Below are 21,991 nucleotides of genomic sequence, written 5' to 3'. Positions count from 1 at the left end.
TTTTGTCAATTTTGGAGTGGTGGCTGAATAATGCATAATTAGCGGCATATCTAATAAAATCAATGATGAAGAAATTAAAATTATTTTATACAATTCAGTTATTCAATGTATTAAAAATGAATTATTGTTATCGTGGAGAGAAAAAGGATGTGAAAGTAGTGCATTGAATATTTGCCGTTAAAATTAAGAATTTCCAGCGAGTGTTATTTCTGGTACAATTCGCAGAGTGTCATAAGGGCCGCAAGGCGGCAGTGTTGTTCTTGTTAGGCCTCTGGATGCCGCTCAGCCAATCAGATTCGTTTTTCAATACTCGTGGCCCGCGGCCTGGTTGATCCAATACCCTTTCCGATTGTTCAGCGCCCTTCCTCTCCATGGAAACGAAGAATCATACTTTAACTTGCGTTTGGAATTAATCATGACGTTAATCAATTAATACTGCTTACTGTTGCTTCATTTTCGCAATCGCTTGTGTTTCTCCGGTACTGAGGCGTACAGTTAAACACGTTAACGCCCGTACTTCAGTCCCTCATATCGCCACACATGAAGACTTTTCGCTAATCCCCCCCGATTAATCCGATCTCTGCCGAGACTAAATTAAGTTACCGTACTGTATATTTTCAACACAGCGGGAGGGACGTTTATTACAAACTAGGGAAGATGGAATTAAATTTGAATCGCGTCGATTACCTTCAGGTAAGAATGTAGCGCCTTGGCTCCTGATTTCCGATTTACCAGTTGGTAGCAGTGGGGCAAGTAGGTTTAATGTGTTGTGTCCGACTTGGGGTAGCGGTCTGTTCTCCACTTTACTAATTCCTGAGATACTAGTTAACATTAGATTCTTATCATCCCCAACTTTTTCCTTTCCTGTCTACTATATTAAAACGTATTCCATTCCCCCTTCAATTCCCGAAATATATCTGTTTTTTCGTTGTCGTTTAGATGAACACAAAGAAAAACTAACGAGATATGGCTGTGCATCAGGTTTCAGGGTGAACGTTTAGTTGCGTTTTAGTTTTAGTTCCCCGGTTTCTCACTGTACCGATAATACAGTTATTTTGCTGAATTGCAATCTGTTCGTGGTATGCCGCTCTTTTTTGTGTTAGTCTCCCGTGTTCTCTACCTTTTTTCCTGCTGAGTTCTTAATCAAAGGGTAATTGGTTTCAATTTTAAAATGAGCTTTCAACTCCTTTCAACGTTGCAATTTGCAATAGACATCACCCTTCTTTAAATTTCTGAGGTTGAGAAAGTTCCTCATCAGGAAATGGTACCAAATGACCCTGCACATAGAGAAATAATATAGTAGAAGTCTTTTGTATTGTTTAATGACACTCTTAATTAACGAGTTGAGGAGAGATAGCATAAAGTATGGTATGCTGGAGTTGCTGGAACAATAGCCTTGAAAGCAGCTATTTTTAAAATCAAAGTCTGAGTTCAAGAATGAATAAACAAATGTCTGAATAATCAATGAGATCAATTAAAGGTGTCAGCACCAGTGATCACCAACTCAGTTGGAATGAAAACTCAGACCTGGAGTCTCACAGGACCAGGGCTAGGAACCACTGAATTATATTATGAGGTTGTTGATTAATCAAGTATAATTATATTGCAGGAGGGATTCCTATGCATTGTACTCTAAAGAGATTCTGTCTTCAAGGATATTATTTTTCTGTAAGAAAGTCACTCTGTTCTATTATGGAGTAGTAATATGAAGTATCAGTTACTGTATATTTTCTGCAACACTTTTAGGCTGCCTAATAACAACATACAGTATGCTAAGCTCCTTGTTATAAAGTATTGCAGTCTCTTGCCAATGTAATGGAAACCTTTTGCAGGTTGGAGTAACGTCACAGAAGACAATGAGGCTACTTCCAGCACTGGGACGCAAAGCAACACAAAAGGTGGTGTCTTCCTAGATTAGGAATATTTTTAAAGACTTTTAAATACTATTCTTTCTTGATAGAAATCCATGGACATTCTTTGTGCTCTTTAACAAAACAGATTTTCCAAATTAAAATGTCTGAACATAAACGTCAAATATACACAAAGAAATACTCCCAAAATATTTTCAGAATATGGTATATGCTGCTATCCTCACGTTTGGACTTGAAAATAGATGTATGGAAAGGAACAAGTAAAAAGGTTTATTCCATGCTGAAAAGAGATGAAAGAAAACACAACGTTTCAGCCGTGGAGAAGAAGGCTGAAGAGGAGCCTGAAGAAGGCTAAACGTTGTTTTCTTTCTTCTCTTTTCAGCATGGAATAAACCTATTACTTGTTCCTTTGCAGCCTATGCGTGCTGATGCAGCTACCCACCTGATTGATGTACTGTATGTAGTACATCTGGCAAAGTCTTAAATATTTTCTGCAAATACATTATTTATTATTGTTTGTTAGAATTATTCACTTAATTTCTCTTTAATCTTTGAAGGTTGTTGTTGCAGATCAGGACGGTGTCATAACTTGTTTTGGGATGAAAAAAGGGGATGCAGTTGTGAGTATTTCACACCATTCATTGAATCCTGTGCTTATTGAACTGCTTCAGTAATCCTAAGTACTCCCAAACTAATGAATGTTTTTCTCTGATTTCTAACGAGCCTGATGTCACCTGTATTTATAAAACATGTTTATAACATTTGTTTTTATCATATTCCCCCTGTCCTAGACTACCCTGTATTCAGTATTCTAAAGAACATGATAATATGTATTCTGTATATGTAACAGCATTTGGTTATATAATCTATTTTGATAGAAGTAGTTAATGTGTTGATGGCTTTATGTGTTTTGACATTATTGCTCTATTACAGATTAATTGCCGCTGTATTCCTTGAATTGCCTTGATAAGAATTATTAATAACTGCCATGGTTCTCATTTATTTTAATCTTTTCTGACCAAGTAGCATGAAAGCTTTGAAATCTTCATATAACAGCTGTTATATGGAGTGCTCACAGAAAGTGTCTGACATCTGATTTCCTGAAATAATATTAAACCGCACATGAGTGGCAAGTACCCAAGTGAAGTGTTGTGGAATGGAAATGATGTTTGCATTCCTGTTTGCTTTGCTAAACTTCCATACAGCAAAACATGACTTGCACTTGTACCAAGCAAGTGCTTTCTTGCAGTGCAAAAGCTTCCAGTTCATGTCAAAAGTGTACTGACAGCTATAAAAGCTGTAAAAAAGCCAGCAGCCATATCAGTCTGCAACTCACAACTGGCAGCCCACTGAAGCTCAGCAGGTGTGAGCCTGGCCAGTACCTGAATGAGAGACCTCCTGGGAAAAACTAAGGTTGCTGCTGGAAGAGGTGTTAGTGGGGCCAGCAGGGGGCGCTCAACCTGCGATCCATGTGGGTCCTAATGCCCCAGTATAGTGCTGGAGACACTATACTGGAAACAGGTCCTGTCTTTTGGATGAGACGTAAAACTGAAGTCATTAAAAATCCCAGGGTGTTTCTCGAAAAGAGTAGGGGTGTAACCCCGGCGTCCTGGCCAAATTTTCCATCAGCCCTTACCAATCATGGCCTGCTAATAATCCCCATCTATGAACTGGCTTCATTACTCTGCTCTCCTCCCCACTGATAGCTGATGTGTGGTTAGTGTACTGGTGCACTATGGCTGCCGTCGCATCATCCAGGTGGGGCTGCACACTGGTGGTGGTGGAGGGGATCCCCATTACCTGTAAAGTGCTTTGAGTGGAGTGTCCAGAAAAGCGCTATTTAAGTGTAAGCAATTATTATTATTATTATTATTATTATTATTATTAAATAATAAAACAGCTGTAGGACATATCTTAATTCTTAATTTGCTATGATGCCCCCGTGACACCTAAACTAAAATAGAAGGTGCAGAGCCATTCTAGTGGTCCAGCAAGGAGGGAGTCAAGGTTATACAGCTGGACAATTGACTTTGTTACATTTGATCATCAGCTGCTTATGATCCAGACCAGTGATTGGACTGAGATGACATTGCTTGTGTTTCAGCCGGTGTTCAAGACCCTGCCAGGCCAGAAGATCTCCAGGCTGGAACTTGGCGGGGCATTAGGAACACCGCAGGAGAAGATTTTTGTTGCTGCAGGGTCAGAGGTTCGAGGATTCACAAAGAAAGGCAAACAGTTCCTTTCATTTGAAGCTAACCTTACGGAAAGCATCAAGGCCATGTATGCATCATTTCTGACTGGGTTATAATAACTTACTGAATGTGTTTGAGGCTGTAGTTATGTTCTCCTTTAAAAGGTGAAAGGCTTTTTCAGTATGTTGTGTAAGAGTTCATTAAAAATGTCTTTATAATTTCATCAACAAGGTTTTAAGATTACTTTGAATAAAGGCAGCAGTCTTTATTTTAATGCTTTTAAAGTTGAACAGTTTATTAAAGGACAATATTTATTCAAGGGCATTTTTCCAATAATTTTTCCATAGCAGTATTGTATACATATTACCACCATGTTTTAGATAATAGATTCTAACTGTTCTCTCATAAATTAAGATATGAGAGGATCTTAATATTCATAAGATAATATGAATAATAGAACTTGTTAGCACATTTTCATTGGATACTTTATTTTATTTATTTGATATATTTATTTTGTTTAGCACACAGATGCATAGAGATCTAATTCATTCAGCAACACCAAACATGCACAAGAGATTTATTTTAATTTTGCAAGTCATATTTATCTGAAGTGAATAAGGAAAGTCTTTTAATGACAGAGTGATTCCTTTTACAACAAGACTCATTTCCCATCAACTTGTACTGAAGCCATGTACAGTATACTGAGTATCAAGGATAATCGGGAAATACCTTTTGTGATTAACAACAATTCACTTGTAACCATCTGAAAGATTAAATATACTTACACTTGGGAATATTTTAAATTGCTTTTTAAAAATCTTGTGTCTCATCTCAGCCAGTTGATCTGAATGTGTCAGTAGTGAGAAGCATTATCTGTAGACAGAAGCTTTGGCACAGCCCTGTAGTTTTAAATTCTAGATCAGCAAACATTGCATTATTCCTGGAATCGGAAACCGCCATGTTCAGAGTCCCATTCATATTGAGGTGTCTTCTTAAAAATTAGTTAATTAGCCATACTAAACAAAAAAAACAAAAAAACAAACTCTAAAACATACAAAAAGCTTGCTCAGAACTCATAAAATGAGATTTTTTTGGTCACATTTTAACAGTTAACCTGCTATCACAACTGGCATTATGTACATAAGTTTTCATTATGTAGCTTGGTGGAAAATGATAATGATGGTGATGTACAGTAAAAAAAGCATCAAACATTGTTTCACTTAAGTATCAAATACATACGTTAGGGCAGATGTGCAAAAAATGTAGATGTCTGTGGTAAATATAAGTAGCTTATTAAAGTTTATTTGAAGACTAAGGAAAAGATGTGGTAATTTCATTCAGAGTAATACAGTAAGATGATCACACCTTTTCACAGTGTTCTGAATAACTGCTACTGTACAGTTCATCTAAAGTTTGTTTTCCACCTCTTGAAATATATATTCTAATATCTTTAACGATACTGCCTTTAGTATTAGCAAAACAGACAAAGGAGATTAGAAAATGTTTAAGTTTCTCCAAGAAATTTGGCATTCTGATAAGGATTTTGCAGTATTTTCAAGTAGCAGACTTTATTCGTTGAAGAAGTTGTCACCTCGAAAACAGCAAAAACTAGATTTTTCTGTCTGTATATAATTGTCTAGATATATGCATTGCAGTGTACAATGTTAATATTTAAGAGTGCCTTTTGCTGAATATTTCATTGTACCATACAATTAAATGTGGTTTACTTTAATGTTCTTCCTGACATTACATTTTCAGGTATGTGTCAGGAGCAGATCTCTTTGTGTGTGCAAGCTATATTTATAACCATTACTGCGACTGCAAAGATCAGGATTACTACCTGTCGGGGGACAAGATCAATGACATTGTCTGCCTACCAGTGGAGAATCTGGGACGAATCACTCCAGTGCTGGCCTGTCAAGACAGAGTCCTCAGGGTGCTACAGGTAAATTAGCTCTGTTCTTCACACTGCAACTTCAATAGGATTCTTCAAGGTGCAGTTCTTAAATGCTTAGTGTGCCTATGTTTTAAAAAAAGTCCAAACTTTTTGAATAGAACAGCCTAATTCTTAACTTTTTTAATAATATTTATAATATTTTATTTATTGATTTATATGTAACGTTTAATTTTGTATTCACATATGTTCATATTTTTTGTATTAATACATTTCCATATATCCCCACTTTGTGTGCATTGCAAGACTTTAAATTATTTTGATCATGTCACCCTGCAACTCACAACTGGCAGCCCACAGAAGCTCAGCAGGTGTTAGCCTGGTCAGTTAGCTGGATGGGAGACCTCCTAGGAAAACTAAGGTTGCTGCTGGAAGAGGTGTTAGTGGGGCCAGTAGGGGGCGCTCAACCTGTGGTCTATGTTGGTCCTTCTGTCCTAGTATAGTGACTGGGACACTATACTGTAAAAAGGCGCCGTCTTATCGGATGATATGTAAAACCAATGTCCTAACTCTCTGTGGTCATTAAAAATCCCAGGGTGTTTCTTGAAAAGAAAAAAAAATTGGTGTCCTGGCCACATTTTCCATTGGCCTTTACCAATCATGGCCTCCTAATAATCCCCATCTATGAATTGGCTTCATCAATCTGTTCTCCCCACTGATAGCTGATGTGTGGTGAACGTACTGGCGCACTATGGCTGCTGTCGCATCATCCAGGTGGATGGTAGGGAGGGGAGTCCCCATTACCTGTAAGGCGCTTTGAGTGGAGTATCCAGAAAAGCGCTATATAAGTGTAAGGAATTATTATTATCACAAGTTTGCTGCGTGTGTTTCATACCTGTAGGGATCAGACCTCATGTACGACATTGAGGTTCCTGGACCGGCCTCTGTTTTAGAGTTGAACAACAGAGATGGAGGTATGTGATTTATATGCAGGTTTTTCCCCAATTGTAATCTAACAAATGGAGCAAAAACAGTTTGATAATGAGCCACTACAGATGTGTTTTGAAGAAAGGAGTCAAATTTAAAAAGTTGGATTACGATGAACAAGGCAACATTATTAAAAGAAAATTCTCACTTTGTATACCTACTGTAAAATAGAACATTTATGTCTATGAATTCTTGTTTAATAAGTTGTGAAAGTGAAATTTGTAATACAAAATATAAAGTCCTCTACTCGTTCATCATTACTTATAATTTATAATACTTGTAATCTATAATTTAGGAAGCCAAGGTGGAGAAATTCTTTATGGGACATCCGATGGAAAGCTGGGACTTCTCAGGCTCACTGATACCTCGCCAGTTCACATATGGGAAGTGGCTAATGAAAAGAAAAGAGGAGGTACTGTATGTGGTGTACACCTAGTTTGTGTTCTATAATTTAGGAACCCATGGCAGATTTCAGGGTGTATGTCATTTCCTGCTTTATTCTTTCTCAGGAAAATGCAACTTTAAATAATTTGCAAAATCACTGTGGGTGTAACCTTCAAATCACACAGTACAGGTACAGTCATCAAGTTGACCATTAATTGACATGAAATGTTTAACAGTTCAATTTATTGTTAGTACATAATCAGTTATGTTTTAAAGTAGTAACGTTTTAATTTTGGAAGTGGTTTGGGCATTAAATGAATATGAGTACTAGAATTGTAGTAGAAGGTTTTCATATCATTGTCCAAAAAGAACAGTGTCTTAACTAAAATGAAATGTGGGTGTTTTTTTATTCACTAGGTGTTTTGTGCATTGATTCATTTGACATTATTGGTGATGGGGTAAAGGAGATCCTTGTTGGCAGAGATGATGGAACAGTAGAAGTTTATGGGCTTGACAGTTCAAATGAGCCTGTACTGCGCTTTGAACATGTGAGTTTAAATTGAAAAAATTGCAGTCTTGATTTCTGTCTGGCATTTTGCTTAAACTCCTAGAGCCATTTCATGCACTAGCATAGAAATGCAGGTAACTCAGTTGTATGTCATCATATAATGTCAGTCCTGTTGTGTAAGTATCTGAGTTTTTAAAGCATGGTGTTGGATATTACAGCCGAGAGTGATATTTCTAAATCTGGCAAGATTTTGATTTGATGGACCTTATCCAAGGTTGTTCAATCACCAATAAGAATGAAAGAGAACAACCAGCTTTTAAAAAAAAAATTAATCTAACATTTTAGACCAAAAATAATTGCTTGCTATTTCAAGTCAGATTCAGAAAATCTGTTAAATATACTGTACAACCTTTCTCATATTTATAAATATTTTCTGTATTCTACACATATTCTTTTAAAAATGTAAATGAAAAGTGTTTATTTAATTAATTTAACCTATAACTACACTATAACTAAGGTTGGAATCCAGTTGGTTACACATTTTTTGTTCTCTCCCACCTTTATATTTATTCTTTAAAAATCAAAGACCCTGTCAGAAAGTGTCACATCTATCCAGGGTGGGTGTGTTGGAAAAGAGTCTTTTGAGGAGGTCCTGACAGCAACATACACAGGTAATAGCTGCAGACACCTGGGGATGCTTGTGCTGTGCAGAATACGCACAGTATTATAATGCTACTGACTGATGGGTGCAAAGGGTATGTGGTGCAATTTTAATCATTTTTAAGAAATCCAGATGGGTGAAAGTTAGTTCTCTAAAAGTGTCTGGACTGGAATCTAGTGTCAGAGGATCTCATAAAGCAATGCAGCTAACACACTTAGTCTGTGTTAGTTCTCTATGGCAGCTTTAAGATTGTGGCAGTTCACCAAAACTTAAAACTTAAAACTGTGCAGTGCAGGAGGACCTACTCACATGAAGCCCTTGTACTACGGAGAATTCTGGAGCCTGGGCTGAGGTTTGGTCAACACTGGTGTAATCAAATACCCTCCCTGCCTATAATGGTCCATTGCATACTTTACTTGCCTGCCATGTTTCCTGTTTGTCTAAATCTTAATGCAGCTTGAACTGATGGCTTAAGTAACTGCTTCCTCCTGAGAACTCCCACTTTCATTCCACCACTGGCTTCTCAGAGAATGAACTTGCCAGTGGAAGCTAAAACTATACAGTATGTATAACCTATTTCCCTAGTCTTCCCAACCCTGAGGTAAAGTACAGAACTTTCTCTGTGACTCACTTCAATGCTGAATCTTAAACTAAACCAACCACATACCCATACCCAGTGTAACAGAGGTTGCAAAAAGCTAAATGACAAAAAAAACAGAAGATAATGCAGACATCTACATCTGTGTACCTACACCAGAGGCTTCAGGGGCTGTGGGAGTCACAAATATTAATGTGGAGTGTGTGGAGGAAGGTTGCTTGAAGTAATGACTGCAGTGGGCAACAACTACTAGAATTAGTGGGATGAATCTAATACCAGTGTTCAAATTACCTGTACATATTCTTGAGAAGTATTAGACATAGAACTGCCAAGCAGATATCCAGTACTGATAGTAATTAAGTATTGGTAAGAATACTCAATAAAAATATAATTGCAGAATCATTATATACTTAAGATTTATGTTCTTTATTTTTTTCTTAGTCTAAAGATACATTTGCAATGATAGTTTTACAACAGCACACTTTAATTTTGCATTTATTCTTTAAGGAAAATACATGCAGGCTCAGAATGTTTCAGAAAACCATTAGTGGTGACAATTGACTGAGTCATACTTAAATATGTAAGCTTAATACTACTGCATTTTGTAAATGTAAAGTATATTTCTTATTCAGAATCAAAATTCCCAACTTTTGCATATACATTGTTCCTTTTTATTACAAGGTATTTACAAAATGCTTTTTCTGAGTGCTTTGTGTTGGTCATTAGGGTGGCTGACTGGACTCACCTCTGAACCACAGCATAAGGAAGCAGGACCTGGAGAGGAGATCAAGATGAGTCGTGAGACACAGAACAAAATCGCAGCTCTGAGGTACTCTGATAATTGTAACTTATTGTGACTAGAGCTATGTGCACGATTTATTTTCTTTAATTTGGAATACCATGGTACTAAAAACAGAAACATGCATCAAAAACATCTATCAAATTTCTGTTCTGAGAATGGTTTTCCTGTTGTTGCGCTGGGCTCAGGTTGAGCTTGGGAAAAAAAAATGTCAATAACTCAACAATGTCTTCTAATTCTTCTTCTGTCTGAAGATTCTTGTAAGATTTCTTGTGGGAGATTTGATGTGTTTAAAACCAACATTCATGCGTGGGTAAGAGTCACATGCTCCACGTGTTCTAGGGATAAGCCAGAATGGAGGGTAGGGGTGAAAAAACGTGCATTTCACAAACAGCCAAGAACAAAGCTGGAATTAAATAAAATGCCTAGGCAATCTAAAGAAGAAAGGTTTTTCACACTTCACCTAGGATTCTTACGTATTGTAACAAATGCAGAGGAATTGTACGTAATACTTGAGTTCATACGTTACTAGTAACATCATCAGTAAATCTTCTTTTCCACATCCCAACTCATAGCTACAGATCTTGTGACCTCACACAGGAGAGATTGAGGAAGTATACGCAGACTCCTCCAACCTTCCCTCTTTCAAGCCATTCGGCTTTTCACATGTCACAGGCAACAAAGCCCCAGATCGGAGGCTCAGTGCCAGCTGAAGGAGAGGCATGGCACTCGCCTGTAGCACTGCAAACTTTTTGGCATCCAGGAGGCCACAGGGGTCGCCGTATTAGCTGACAGGCAATGAAACCCAGGCCAATTATACTGCTCTTGGTGGCTCATGGTGCCCCAGTGCTTGGGGAAACCTGGTGACAACTGGCTAATGGTATGACCCAGCCACAAACCTGTTACACCTGGATCATAAAGCTGATCCTTTGGTCAGCCCTTCTAGCTTGTCTGTTACAATACATGTTCCTGTTTTATTGGTATGATGTTGAAACTTCAGCTATGATTTCTTGTAGCATGTATTCATATTTGTTAAAAAGCTGTAGTTCTTTTTTTTTACATATAGCTTCTTCAAACTAAGTGAAAATTCGTTGTACTTATTAGTGGAAACTGGTTTTAGGATTTTACATACAGTACATGCATGTGTACTAAATGTAAAACATCAAACCCTATCAATGATCCAACCCGGCTTGTCTCCAACTCATATTAGGGCGGAGCTAGAGCAACTGCAGATTAAAGTTCTGCAGGAACGTGAGAAATACCAGCAGTCCTCCCAGTCCAGTAAAGCGGTCTCTGCTGTCCCAGTCTTCAGCATCAATGACAAATTCACCCTGTGTCAGGAAGACGCCAGCTACAGTCTCACCCTGGAGGTGCAGACAGCCATTGACAATGTGCTTTTGCAGGTATAAAACGTTTGACAATTTGCTTTTGCAGGCATACAAAAAATCGTATTCAAACATATCTTTCAGGTCAGTAGGAGTAAGCACTATGTAATTACTGTCATAATAAGAGGAGCTGATAATTATGCATTATTTTCATTAGCTCTTCCTTAAATGTTTTTTGAATAGACAAAAAGATGTTATGGAGTATAATGGCTAATTTTTTGGTTAAGTGACTGACTTTATAGTTGAAAACAACTTAATACTTCCATACGACTGGATGTGATCAGACCATATATGACTTTGCAACAGGATGAAAGAAATTTTTTTTTTTTTTTACTCTCACAGAGTGATGTTCCCATTGACCTGCTGGATGTGGATAAAAATTCTGCAGTAGTCAGTTTCAGTGAATGTGATTCTGAGGTAAAAATTTGGCTCATAACTACGACGAGGGAGTTGTAACTTTTGTTTAAACCAGTACTTTGCTCTGTGCGTGTTTATGTAATGTGAAAAAGCAATTAATTATTGAGAAAAATGTATAGTGTTGTGTTTATTTGCCTATCTATATGCAAAGGAAAGCTTTAGCTGTTTCAACTGTGAAACTCATCAGGCCCTCCCTGAACCAAGCCATGATATACTGTACTTACACCTAATCAAGGGCTAAACTAGTCATATAACAACAATGGGAAAAACATTAGAGCTAATCAAGTGAAAGAGGAAAAACATAACTGCAGAAACTTGACTAGTGTCTAAAACATGAAATGAGCTGCAGAAAAAGTAACTTCTCATTAACATGGTAGAGTCATCAGTCATTAGCTCCCACATCCCTTCCCTTGCTTCTGCAGTGGAAATGGTTTCACCACAGCCTATCCCTGTGGTGGCCTTGCATGACCTTTCTGTCATGTGCCAGTTGAAGTTCTCACTTTAAAACATAAATGTGGCATGAGAGCTATCATGAACATGATTATTCTTACTTCTGAAAGCCCTAGACGTGCTGTTAGGGAGTTATGGGTTTAGGTCCTCCCAGTGCAGGCCAGCTATTTGTATTCTTGAGTTCGATACTATATTCCAGTGACTGTGGTCAACTCATGTATACATGAACGCAAGATTTTCCGTCAGGCTAGCCTGCAATGGACTACAATCCAGTCCTGGGCAGTTTTTTCCTCTTACTTGACTAGAAACTAGAGCATAGTTTGCAATGTCAGGTATTTAAAATCATTAGTTTATTTGCCTCATTTAATTATCGTGTTAAATGTTGTTTTTAAATGGATGAAAAATATAATCATTCTTATCTATGCATAATTAGTTTCCTTGGCTATAGTTGTATTGTTTCAGTGGAATATGATAAATACCTTTCTTTATTTTAATGTCCTGTTTGTCAGCCAAATGGTAACTTCCTCCTTGCTACATATAGATGCCAAGCAAATACCACAAGACTTGAACTTAAGGTAAGTGTTTTGCATTTTCTATATATTTTATTAAGACATATCTCCCTTTAAAATACAATTAGCACTCCCTGTGACATAACTAATTCTTAGTGCAGAAGACTTACTCATTTCCTCTTTGTTATATGATGTTTATGCATTATTTATAGGTGTAATTATTCAAGTATATCTTAATAATGACTATTGTACACTTCATATAACTCATTAAACCTTAATTGGATCAAATTAACACTTCTACCAGGTGAAGTCCTGTTTGTCACTTAAGGAGATGTACTGTACTCTACTTCCTTAATAACCAGGCTGCAAGCAACACAGCATATTGAAACTACAATACTGAAGTATTTTAGAATCAATTGGAAGCCAATTGGAAGAATAGCACAATCTTGTATATCCGCTGTAGTTAACATTCTTACTGGTGCATTTTGAACCAAGTGAAGCTCATGCAGTTATAAATCATGAAGACCAGCAAACAAATTAATAGTTGGGTAGTATAAAGTTTAAATTAACACCTGAGTGTATCGAACAGATGAAATGAGTGCAAGTTTGCTATTGTACCTCAAATGAAAGGTGGTTTTATAGCTGAATTAATATAGATATTTAAGAATACTTTTAGTTATTATTAGAGTCGGGAAATCAGGAAATAACCATCCAAAAAGAGGGAATATGACTAGACTTCCCCTGCCTAAATAATTGTTTTAACACATTTTTTTAACTTTGCTCCCAATATATGCATATGCTTAAACATGTTCAGGTGGGGAGCTGCGTCAGCAGGCATAGGCTGCAAAGGAACAAGTAATAGGTTTATTCCATGCTGAAAAGAGAAGAAAGAAAACAATGTTTCGGCCGTGGAGGAGGTCTTCTTTGGTCCCATGAAATGGGGGGACTATGTATAAAAAGGGCTGTGATTCCTATGTGGTTCACCCAATATAGACATAGATACCTTTGAATTAAAGCTGACATTCTGCACTTTAACCTCATAGTAATTGTTTCATTTCCAATCCAATGTGCAGGAGTACAGAGCCAAAAAAGCACAAATTGTGTCACTGTCCAAATTCTTATGGACTGCACTGTATGTTAACATCACCATGCTACGTTTATGCTTCTCTTTTTTTACTACAAAGCAAATGAAAGATGATGTATATGTTTCAAATTTATAGTTGTTGTAAATGAAGATTTCATTCCAAACTTTGTAAGCACACCAATGTGAAATCTTCCAATAGCTTCTAACAGAAGAGTATTTTATATTAAAAATTTGGGGGAATTGTAATGTTCATTAGCCTGTGCCTTTTAATAATATATTTTCAGTTTTAAAAAATTAACTTTGCAAGTTTGCACAATTTCATAACTCAAAGTACGAATTGTCAGGTTTTTGAGGAATTAATGTAGCCTTCAGGTTTTTAAATTCTTTATAGGACAGCTTTAGTGTAGATTATACATTTAATTGAATTTTCTATTAATATTTGATTTAATTGTAGCTTCTTTCTGCTTAGGGTTTTTGTGTTGAGGTTTCTGATGAATACTAAGTGATGTGTTATTAGGAATTTTTTATTGTATTTCACAAGGTTGGAATTCTGCAGTTAATGTTTTTACTGTTTCAGATACGAGTCCAAAATCTGTGCTTTGTGCTATCAAATGTTTTGTTAATATTACTTTAAACTTCAGATCCGATCCATTGAAGGCCAGTATGGGACTTTGCAAGCATATGTAACTCCACGTCTACAACCAAAAACCTGCCAGGTCCGTCGATATCAAATTAAGCCCCTGTCCCTTCACCAAAGAACTCATACCATTGATCATGACAGGTGAGAATCATCATTGTTCAATGGAAAAAAACAGTACCAAAAGGACAATTGAATGGGTTCTTTACATTTTCTATTATAGTGCTTCATTATAAATACAGAGTTTTTTTAGTTGTCTTTCTGGCCCCTTCTGAGCTTATGTTATCTTTCGCCTTGTTATCTTTATTGATAATTTTATTTATACCTGACAAAAGTGCCATAGTAATGGATATTTTATATTTCATAACACTTGTATTCAGTGTTTATTTTAATTTAGAGTACGTATGAATACTGAATATTAACCTTCCTTCAACAATTTATTTAAAATGTTGCACATAAGTGCAATAGTGATTGGTATAATTGTAAAATGATTCTGGAATTGCAGTCACATAAATGGGTATAAGTTTAAAGCATTATTGATTAAAATAAGGAATGGACGTCCTACATTACAGCCATTCCAAGGGCTTACTCTTTGACTGGCTTTTCCCTTGTCTCTTCTGTACAGGCCTATGAACACACTCACTCTCACTGGACAGTTCAGCTTTGCCGAGATTCATTCCTGGGTTGTTTTCTGTCTTCCTGAAGTTCCTGAAAAGACGCCAGCAGGGGACAGTGTTACTTTCGACTTTCAGAACACTTTCCTTGACACACAACTTGAATGTACATACAGGTACTGCAGGAGAAATGTGTAATTCAAAATCATTTGTGTTGAAGACGTAACTAAATTAAAACCACATCCTAATAACAAATCCAGTGCTAAATTAAAAAAAGACATGCTAACAGCATCAAATCAAAATGAAAAGTAACATAAAGGTAAACTGATGTCTAACAAACACCTAAGGAAATTTAAGTAAATCCTATTAGAGGTTAACAGTTCTATATAAGTATTTTTCTAAACAGATATGACCTTAGAATACAGACTTCAAACAGAATGTACTGCTCATATTAACATATAGTTGCCAAACCTGAACCCTGGTTTGTCCAACTGACACACTGTATTATCTGAAGTATACTGAAGGATTTAATATTCTTGCACAATTAAAACCTGAATGGCAAATGTACAGTGTGTACAATTTTCTTGTCAACATTTCTGTATTTTTTCCTATTAATGTCACTTCCTTTTCTATAATTCTTTTAAATAAACCAGATCTAGCATAATTGTCATCAAACACTGTAAAACATTCATTTGTTCCATGTGTTGATTTCCTTCTAGTAAATGTGAAGCCAACTTCAAGTCGGACAACATCTCCACAATATCCATTCTCAAGGATGTCCTTTCCAAAGAAGCAACCAAAAGAAAAATTAACCTCAATATTTCCTATGGTATGTTTGATAGTCTTATTATCAGTAAGTGTATTAATTCTTCTAATTAAATGCTTCAACTTCTAATATCGTTTTGTGACATTTGCAGATATTAATGAAGAATCTGTAAACCACACTTTAAAGATGATCCATCCAAAGCTGGAATACCAGTTGCTTCTAGCCAAAAAGGTCCAGCTAATTGATGCTTTAAAAGTAAGTGTTAATACCAAAATATAAATGTTTTTGTGGTAATTGTGGTTAACTGATCATAGTGCATTAGGGGACATCTTGACCACTTTGGTATCTTTAAAAGGTTTACCTTAGGTTGTCAACAGGAAAACAAGACCGTGGCTGCTTATTAAATGATAGCAGCTGCTTATGAAGGACAAGCTAGATTTGTTTTTTAGCTTCAGTGACATATGTCCTTGAAGGATGATTTTTTTATTAATCGAGGTATCGTTTAAGAATTGCTTCTGGAGAACAACGTTTTCATTAAATATGAGCATCATCCTGCTAAATAAAGCTGTTTGTCATACTCCAAACTTCTTTCTAATTCTTACTCCACCCCTAACCTCCTTCACAGCTTCACACCACCAGTCCTTTCTTCCTTCTCAAATTCTGCTGTAATAGAATTCTTGATTTCTTGTAACATTTAACTTTCTTACTCAGTTGGCAAAAAGACTAAGGGTAGTTCCTATACAATATTCTTTAATATTAATCTATACCACAAAAATTACATTTGCATTTGGGCAAAATTCAAATTCATGCCTTGCCTGACTTTCATGCATTTTTTACAAAAGCTTTTGTGTGTGCTGCCACCACATGTCCCCTACTAACATAGCCCAAAGCATCTGCTTGTGTTCTCTCTCAAACTTTCATACTTGAAACTAGCATTGCATTGTTTCTCCTTCAGCAACAAACCCGAGCAGTTCACGCCAACCTTCACTCCCAACTATTTCTGTGGAACTTTCAGAGAAAATCCAGACCACACAAGTCTCTTCTCCTGTATCTCATTACACCTAATTACAAACCACACACATTTGTGCCTTCAGATGGCTGTATGGGTCACCATCACAATGGTCAAAAAAGAAGAAAAAGCTGTCTAAAAGGCTGTACTAAAACATCCCTACTCCCCTCTAACAAAAACAAATAATGTTCTCACCACAACCTAAAATAAGTGGTTTTCACTCCTGCCTTTCAACTCCTTCCACAAAATTTAACATCTTTATTGAAGCTCCTACTCTGCAGCTTTCCCACAACAACAACCTCTGAATACAAAGTAAAAGCAAGACAGGCTGGTAAAATGCTGTTTAACCATTCATTGCCACTGTCACAGATCCGTTTTGATCCCTAATCTGCATGGATCATTTTTAATATATGCACAATTTTCCTTCGTAATTAAAAATTGGGATTAACCAGAACAATTATCTTGTACTTTTATGAATAGAACCTTAAGAATTTTAAGTAGTATTTTTTAGCAGCTCTTCATGTCAGTAATTTTAAGTTATTTGACAGTATTCGATCTCGAGCACAGAAATTTAGACACCTTCCATATAAAATTATATTAATTATTTATATTAATTATTCATATTATCACATTAAGGATGATCATTTGGATCAAGTCTTGTATGGTACCAAGTTGCTATATACTGTATATGTGTGATTGTGTATAATCCATTCTCTGCTTTGTTTTGTTGCATTTGTAACATTTAAAGTGCTCTTAAGATAAGATATAGAATAAGATAATGCTTCATATCAGTACTTTGCTGTTTTCGATTACCTTTTAAATATGGGTTGGTCATTTAGGTTTTGAAATCATCTGGTATTTGTTTTTTTTTATAACAGGTTGGAATTGGATTTTAATTAAGTGTTGTCATTTTACCTGCAGGAGCTACAGGTCCATGAGGGAAATGTGGACTTTCTCATCCCAGAGTACCGCAGTATTCTAGAAGAGGCCAGTCGCCTTCTTGAGGAGTACAAAAAACAGCCAGCACATTTAGAAAGGCTGTATGGTAAGTTTTTAGGAGAAATCAAAATAGGAAATATGCAACTCTAAAATCATCCAAATTCCATTAATGTCAACTATTATTGTAAGCACTTCCTGTTACAGCAAGATTGTAAACCTCCTTTCCTATTTAGTCCTTGGAGAAAAAAATCTAATATGCTGTGGCTTTTGTAGATTTCTAGAGGTACTTAGTAAATACGGTTTGATCATTTTTGGGCATTTTTTTTAAATTTAGAACCGACAATTATTTTTGGCACCTTTCTGGTTTGAAGTAGCCTGTTATGTGTTTTTCACATCTTACCTCACTGGTACACACCCCTCAGCTGCACACAGGGGAGAATGTGAAAGTGCAGACAGAGTCCTTTGACCTGTCCACCTCAGAGCCATTCGTCTTTCATCACAGCACATGCAGCACAGCCCCATCCCAGAGGTTCATTAAGCGACTGGAGGAGAGCTGTGTCCCTCAGCCACTGCACCACATGCCTGCAAGTCATGGCTGACTGAGCTCCCACATCCCTGGACGCTGCTCAGCTAGTTGTACGCTGCTTCTTGGGGAATCCCTCTTCCAGGCAGCACATGTCATGATACATGCTTGAAACCATGATCACAGAGCTTTACCAGCCATTTTTAGCTTTTTAGTGCCACAGTGGTGGCTAAGGATCTGTGCCTGTGGCTGGAAGGTTGCTGGTTCAAATCCCACGGCTGGCAGAGGAATCCTACTCCGTTGGGCCCCTGAGCAAGGCCCTTAACCCAAACTGCTCCAGGTGGCTGTATAAATGGCTGACCCTGCTCTGACCCCAAGTTTCTCTTGTATAAATGGCTGACCCTGTTCTCCAAGCTTCTCTCTCCCCGTCTATGCCTGTGTGTCTCATGGAGAGCAAGCTGGGGTATGCAGAAAGACAAATTCCTAATGCAAGAGATTGTATATGGCTAATAAAGTGATCTTATCTCTTATCTCAATAATTGCTTACACTTATATATAGCACTCCACTCAAAGCGCTTTGGGGACTCCCCTCCACCACCACCAATGTGCAGTACCCACCGGGATGATGCGACAGCAGCCATAGTGCCCCAGAACGCTCACCACACATCAGCTCTCAGTGGGGAGGAGAGCAGAGTAATGTAGCCAATTCATAGAGGGGGATTATTAGGAGGCCATTGTTGGTAAGGGCCAATGGGGAAATTTGGCCAGGACGCCAGGGTTATACCCCTACACCTTTCGAGAAACGCCCTGGGATTTTTAATGACCACAGAAAGTCAGGACCTTGGTTTTACATCTCATCCGAAGGACGGCGCCTGTTTACAGTTTACAGTATAGTGTCCCCGTCACTATACTGGGGCATTAGGACCCACATGGACCGCAGGGTGAGCGCCCCCTGCTGGCCCCACTAGCACCTCTTCCAGCAGCAACCTTAGTTTTTCCCTGGAGGTCCCCCATCCAGGTACTGACTAGGCTCACACCTGCTGAGCTTCAGTGGGTTGCCAGTTGTGAGTTGCAGGGTGATATGGCTGCTGGCTGACAGAGATTGCAAAAGATTGTATATGGCTAATAAAGTGATCTTATCTCTTATCTCAATGCTTAAAATGCAACAGAAAAGACAAGTATTTAATTATCCAAAAGGAAAATATATTTTTTACTTACAACAGGGACATAATGGAAGTAACACATGCAACAGATCTGTATTTAAATTTTAGTCTCTCTTAAAATATGAAGGTGTGCACGTAGGGGGGAGGAAAGTGCAGCCATCTACAGAGACAAAATAAAGATGTTTATTAAAATAAAAGATGTAACCTGCATTATCATGGAAATAATTCTTTAGTGTAGTTATTGGGTATGTTATGTGCTCTACCATGCTTTTTAATTTCAGCAGTTGTTTTCATGTTATAATCTTGACTGACATGTTATAATATGTTTAATTTTTAAAATGTATTAAAAAACATACTAGTGTCACTGCAGAAATAAAGAAAATCTCACTTTTTCTACAGTTCCGTATACAGTATTACATTTAAATGGTAATGTTTTTTTTCTGCAGGTATGATTACGGATCTCTTCATTGACAAATTCAAATTTAAAGGACAGAATGTCAAGACTAAAGTACCATTGCTGCTTGAAATCTTGGACAACTATGAACTGAATTCTTTAGTGGAATTTTTTGATTCGGCATAATACTGAGATGTAAACAAATCATTGAAGTTTCATCCAGTGTTGTATGTTTTTCCTCAGAAGCTACAGTAACATTTTGTAAATTTTGTGTTGTATTTCACAAACGTTATTTGGAAATACAAGGAAAGTTATTGTTTCAGTTTTCAAAATATCCTAATTTTCCCTGATACTTTCATACATTTAAACTCTGTAAAATTTATGTATTTATAAATGATATGTACAATAGTTGAAATGTAGTAATATGCATAGAAATTATATGGAGTGGTGTTCATAGCAAGTACTGAGTTGGTGTTGCAATGAACAGTTCATACAAATATTTCTTCTGACTTATCATTCACATCTATTCCAGATACTTGAGCTGTATAGTGAATGTAAGAATTTGATTTTCTAAATATATGTTAATGTTAATATTTTTCTATGTTAAATATTTCCAGATTAATTTATGTGTACAGTTACCTTACTCTCATTGGGGCATATAACATTTGTGAAATAATCTTAAATAAACTTAATTATAAATGTTTAATTGTCAGTTTGAGTTATTCTATTAAATGAACAGTCCTGCTCATGATAAATTAAGTACCTTTCAATGACGAGCTGCAAACTATATGTCTGTCACTCAATAGTCTTGTGAATACACAGAAATGTTGTGATATGCTGAAGATTTAAGTGATTTTTCAAGATGAAATGTAGGTTATAATCAGGTGGGATGCTCTTGGTGATCAGGGGGGCATTTTAATATTGGATCTGCTGAATTAACACCTGGTGCAGAGCAACCCAGGGAAATTAATGAAAGTGCTTTCCTGCATTGAATTGTCTGCCTCCCAGGCTTTACAGGAGGAATAATTCAATCTTGATTGCTGCACAAAAGTGATTTGCAGGTACTTTAATGGTTTGGTGATGTAAATGCAAGGATATTTTAAATGTAGGCAATCTGTGATAGTGAAGAACCAGTGTCAAATAATTACTCCATAGGGATCATACAGACTTTTTCAGGAATACTATGTTAAGAAGAAGTAGCATTAAAATTGGCTATTTGATGTTCATTAGGTACAACTTCCATTAACACCATTAAAGATACATTATGTGCGTGAGTGATGTGTTTGTTTTTTTTGCAAGAAAAATATAATCTGTACTGTATCTGTAGCATAGGATCTTTGTGAATGTGTTGATTTATTGCATAGCTTTAAATTAACTACTAGTAGTATATACTATATAACATACTGTATACTATGGTAAACTAGACATAACATGTAATGTTTTTTTAAGCCCAAGGATATTGTTTGCATTCACATACTAACCCTGGCTGCCAGCAATTAGTATATCAAAATAAATCATACAAACACCTGTTTTTTTCAAAGGTTCTTCTTCTGTTCCTGTTGTTAGGATGTTAAAAATTGCTTTCCAAGGAACGTTTTAATCCATTTATTAAAAACTCCATGTAGTATTCCACATTTCCAAAGGTGTATTAATTCCTCCACTTTCGAACCACTTTATCCGATACAACCTTGCGAGGGATCCAGAGCCTACCCTGGCAAGCAGCAGGCTCAAGGCAGAAAACACCCTGGACAGCATTGCAAGACACACAGAGACACACACGCTCTCGCACCTAGACTAGTTTCTTTAGAAGCTAATTAACCTATTAGTATGTCTTTGAACTATGGGAGGAAACCCATGCAAACACATTTAAACTCCAAACAAAAAAACACCCCAGGAATTGCCCAGAGGGACCCAGCGCTGTGAGGTAGCAATGCTAGCCACTGTACAGCCATGTTGTCCATGTGTATCAATACACAAGGGTTCAATTAATAAAACCTAAAATGTAAGAGCCTAATTTTGAGGTGGCAAAAAAGCATCTGTATTATTTGTAACCACAAATTCATATCAGATTACTCTGAAATGCTAAATAATAATAAATCTTACATCCCCTAAAACATCCTTAAGGGGATAAAATCACTTCTTCAGATCTAACTAAACACCCCTGGTTAACATCAGAAGTTAAGGTACTTATGTGCTAAGTTGAGTAG

The 21,991-nt window shown here is 36.8% G+C and overlaps 1 protein-coding gene across 2 annotated transcripts; it reads left to right on the top strand.

Moving 5' to 3' along the window:
- The first annotated feature begins 317 nt into the window (after positions 1 to 317).
- bbs7 (Bardet-Biedl syndrome 7) lies at positions 318 to 20,485 on the top strand. 2 transcript variants are annotated; one of them, XM_088637118.1, is made up of 19 exons: positions 318 to 693; positions 1,833 to 1,898; positions 2,429 to 2,491; positions 3,976 to 4,151; positions 5,822 to 6,008; positions 6,859 to 6,931; positions 7,240 to 7,356; positions 7,746 to 7,876; positions 8,423 to 8,507; positions 9,822 to 9,924; positions 11,105 to 11,297; positions 11,622 to 11,696; positions 12,656 to 12,721; positions 14,381 to 14,520; positions 15,002 to 15,166; positions 15,710 to 15,819; positions 15,908 to 16,011; positions 17,687 to 17,810; positions 19,837 to 20,485. In XM_088637118.1, exons 1-19 carry the CDS (start codon positions 658 to 660, stop codon positions 19,968 to 19,970), a joined length of 2,148 nt encoding a protein of 715 aa, XP_088493244.1. In that variant the 5' UTR covers positions 318 to 657; the 3' UTR covers positions 19,971 to 20,485. The 2 variants fall into 2 exon arrangements, 1 of the variants encoding a protein (XP_088493244.1); XR_015939685.1 differs by lacking the exon at positions 15,908 to 16,011 and having other exon boundaries at positions 15,710 to 15,843; positions 19,837 to 20,002.
- Positions 20,486 to 21,991: the final 1,506 nt, after the last annotated feature.

Source organism: Lepisosteus platostomus, chromosome 1 (genome assembly GCF_059453375.1).
Source record: "Lepisosteus platostomus isolate fLepPlt1 chromosome 1, fLepPlt1.hap1, whole genome shotgun sequence".
Lineage (NCBI taxonomy): Eukaryota > Metazoa > Chordata > Actinopteri > Semionotiformes > Lepisosteidae > Lepisosteus > Lepisosteus platostomus.
Note: the sequence above shows the minus strand (reverse complement) of the source record. Positions and strands in the feature narration are given on the sequence as shown.

Excerpts from the sequence above, each read along its gene's own strand:
- bbs7 (XM_088637118.1), top strand. The coding sequence starts at position 658 with ATGGAATTAAATTTGAATCGCGTCGATTACCTTCAG. Across the intron at positions 8,508-9,821 it reads CCTGACAGCAACATACACAG|GGTGGCTGACTGGACTCACC; the intron begins GTAATAGCTGCA and ends GTTGGTCATTAG. Across the intron at positions 11,298-11,621 it reads TTGACAATGTGCTTTTGCAG|AGTGATGTTCCCATTGACCT; the intron begins GTATAAAACGTT and ends TTACTCTCACAG.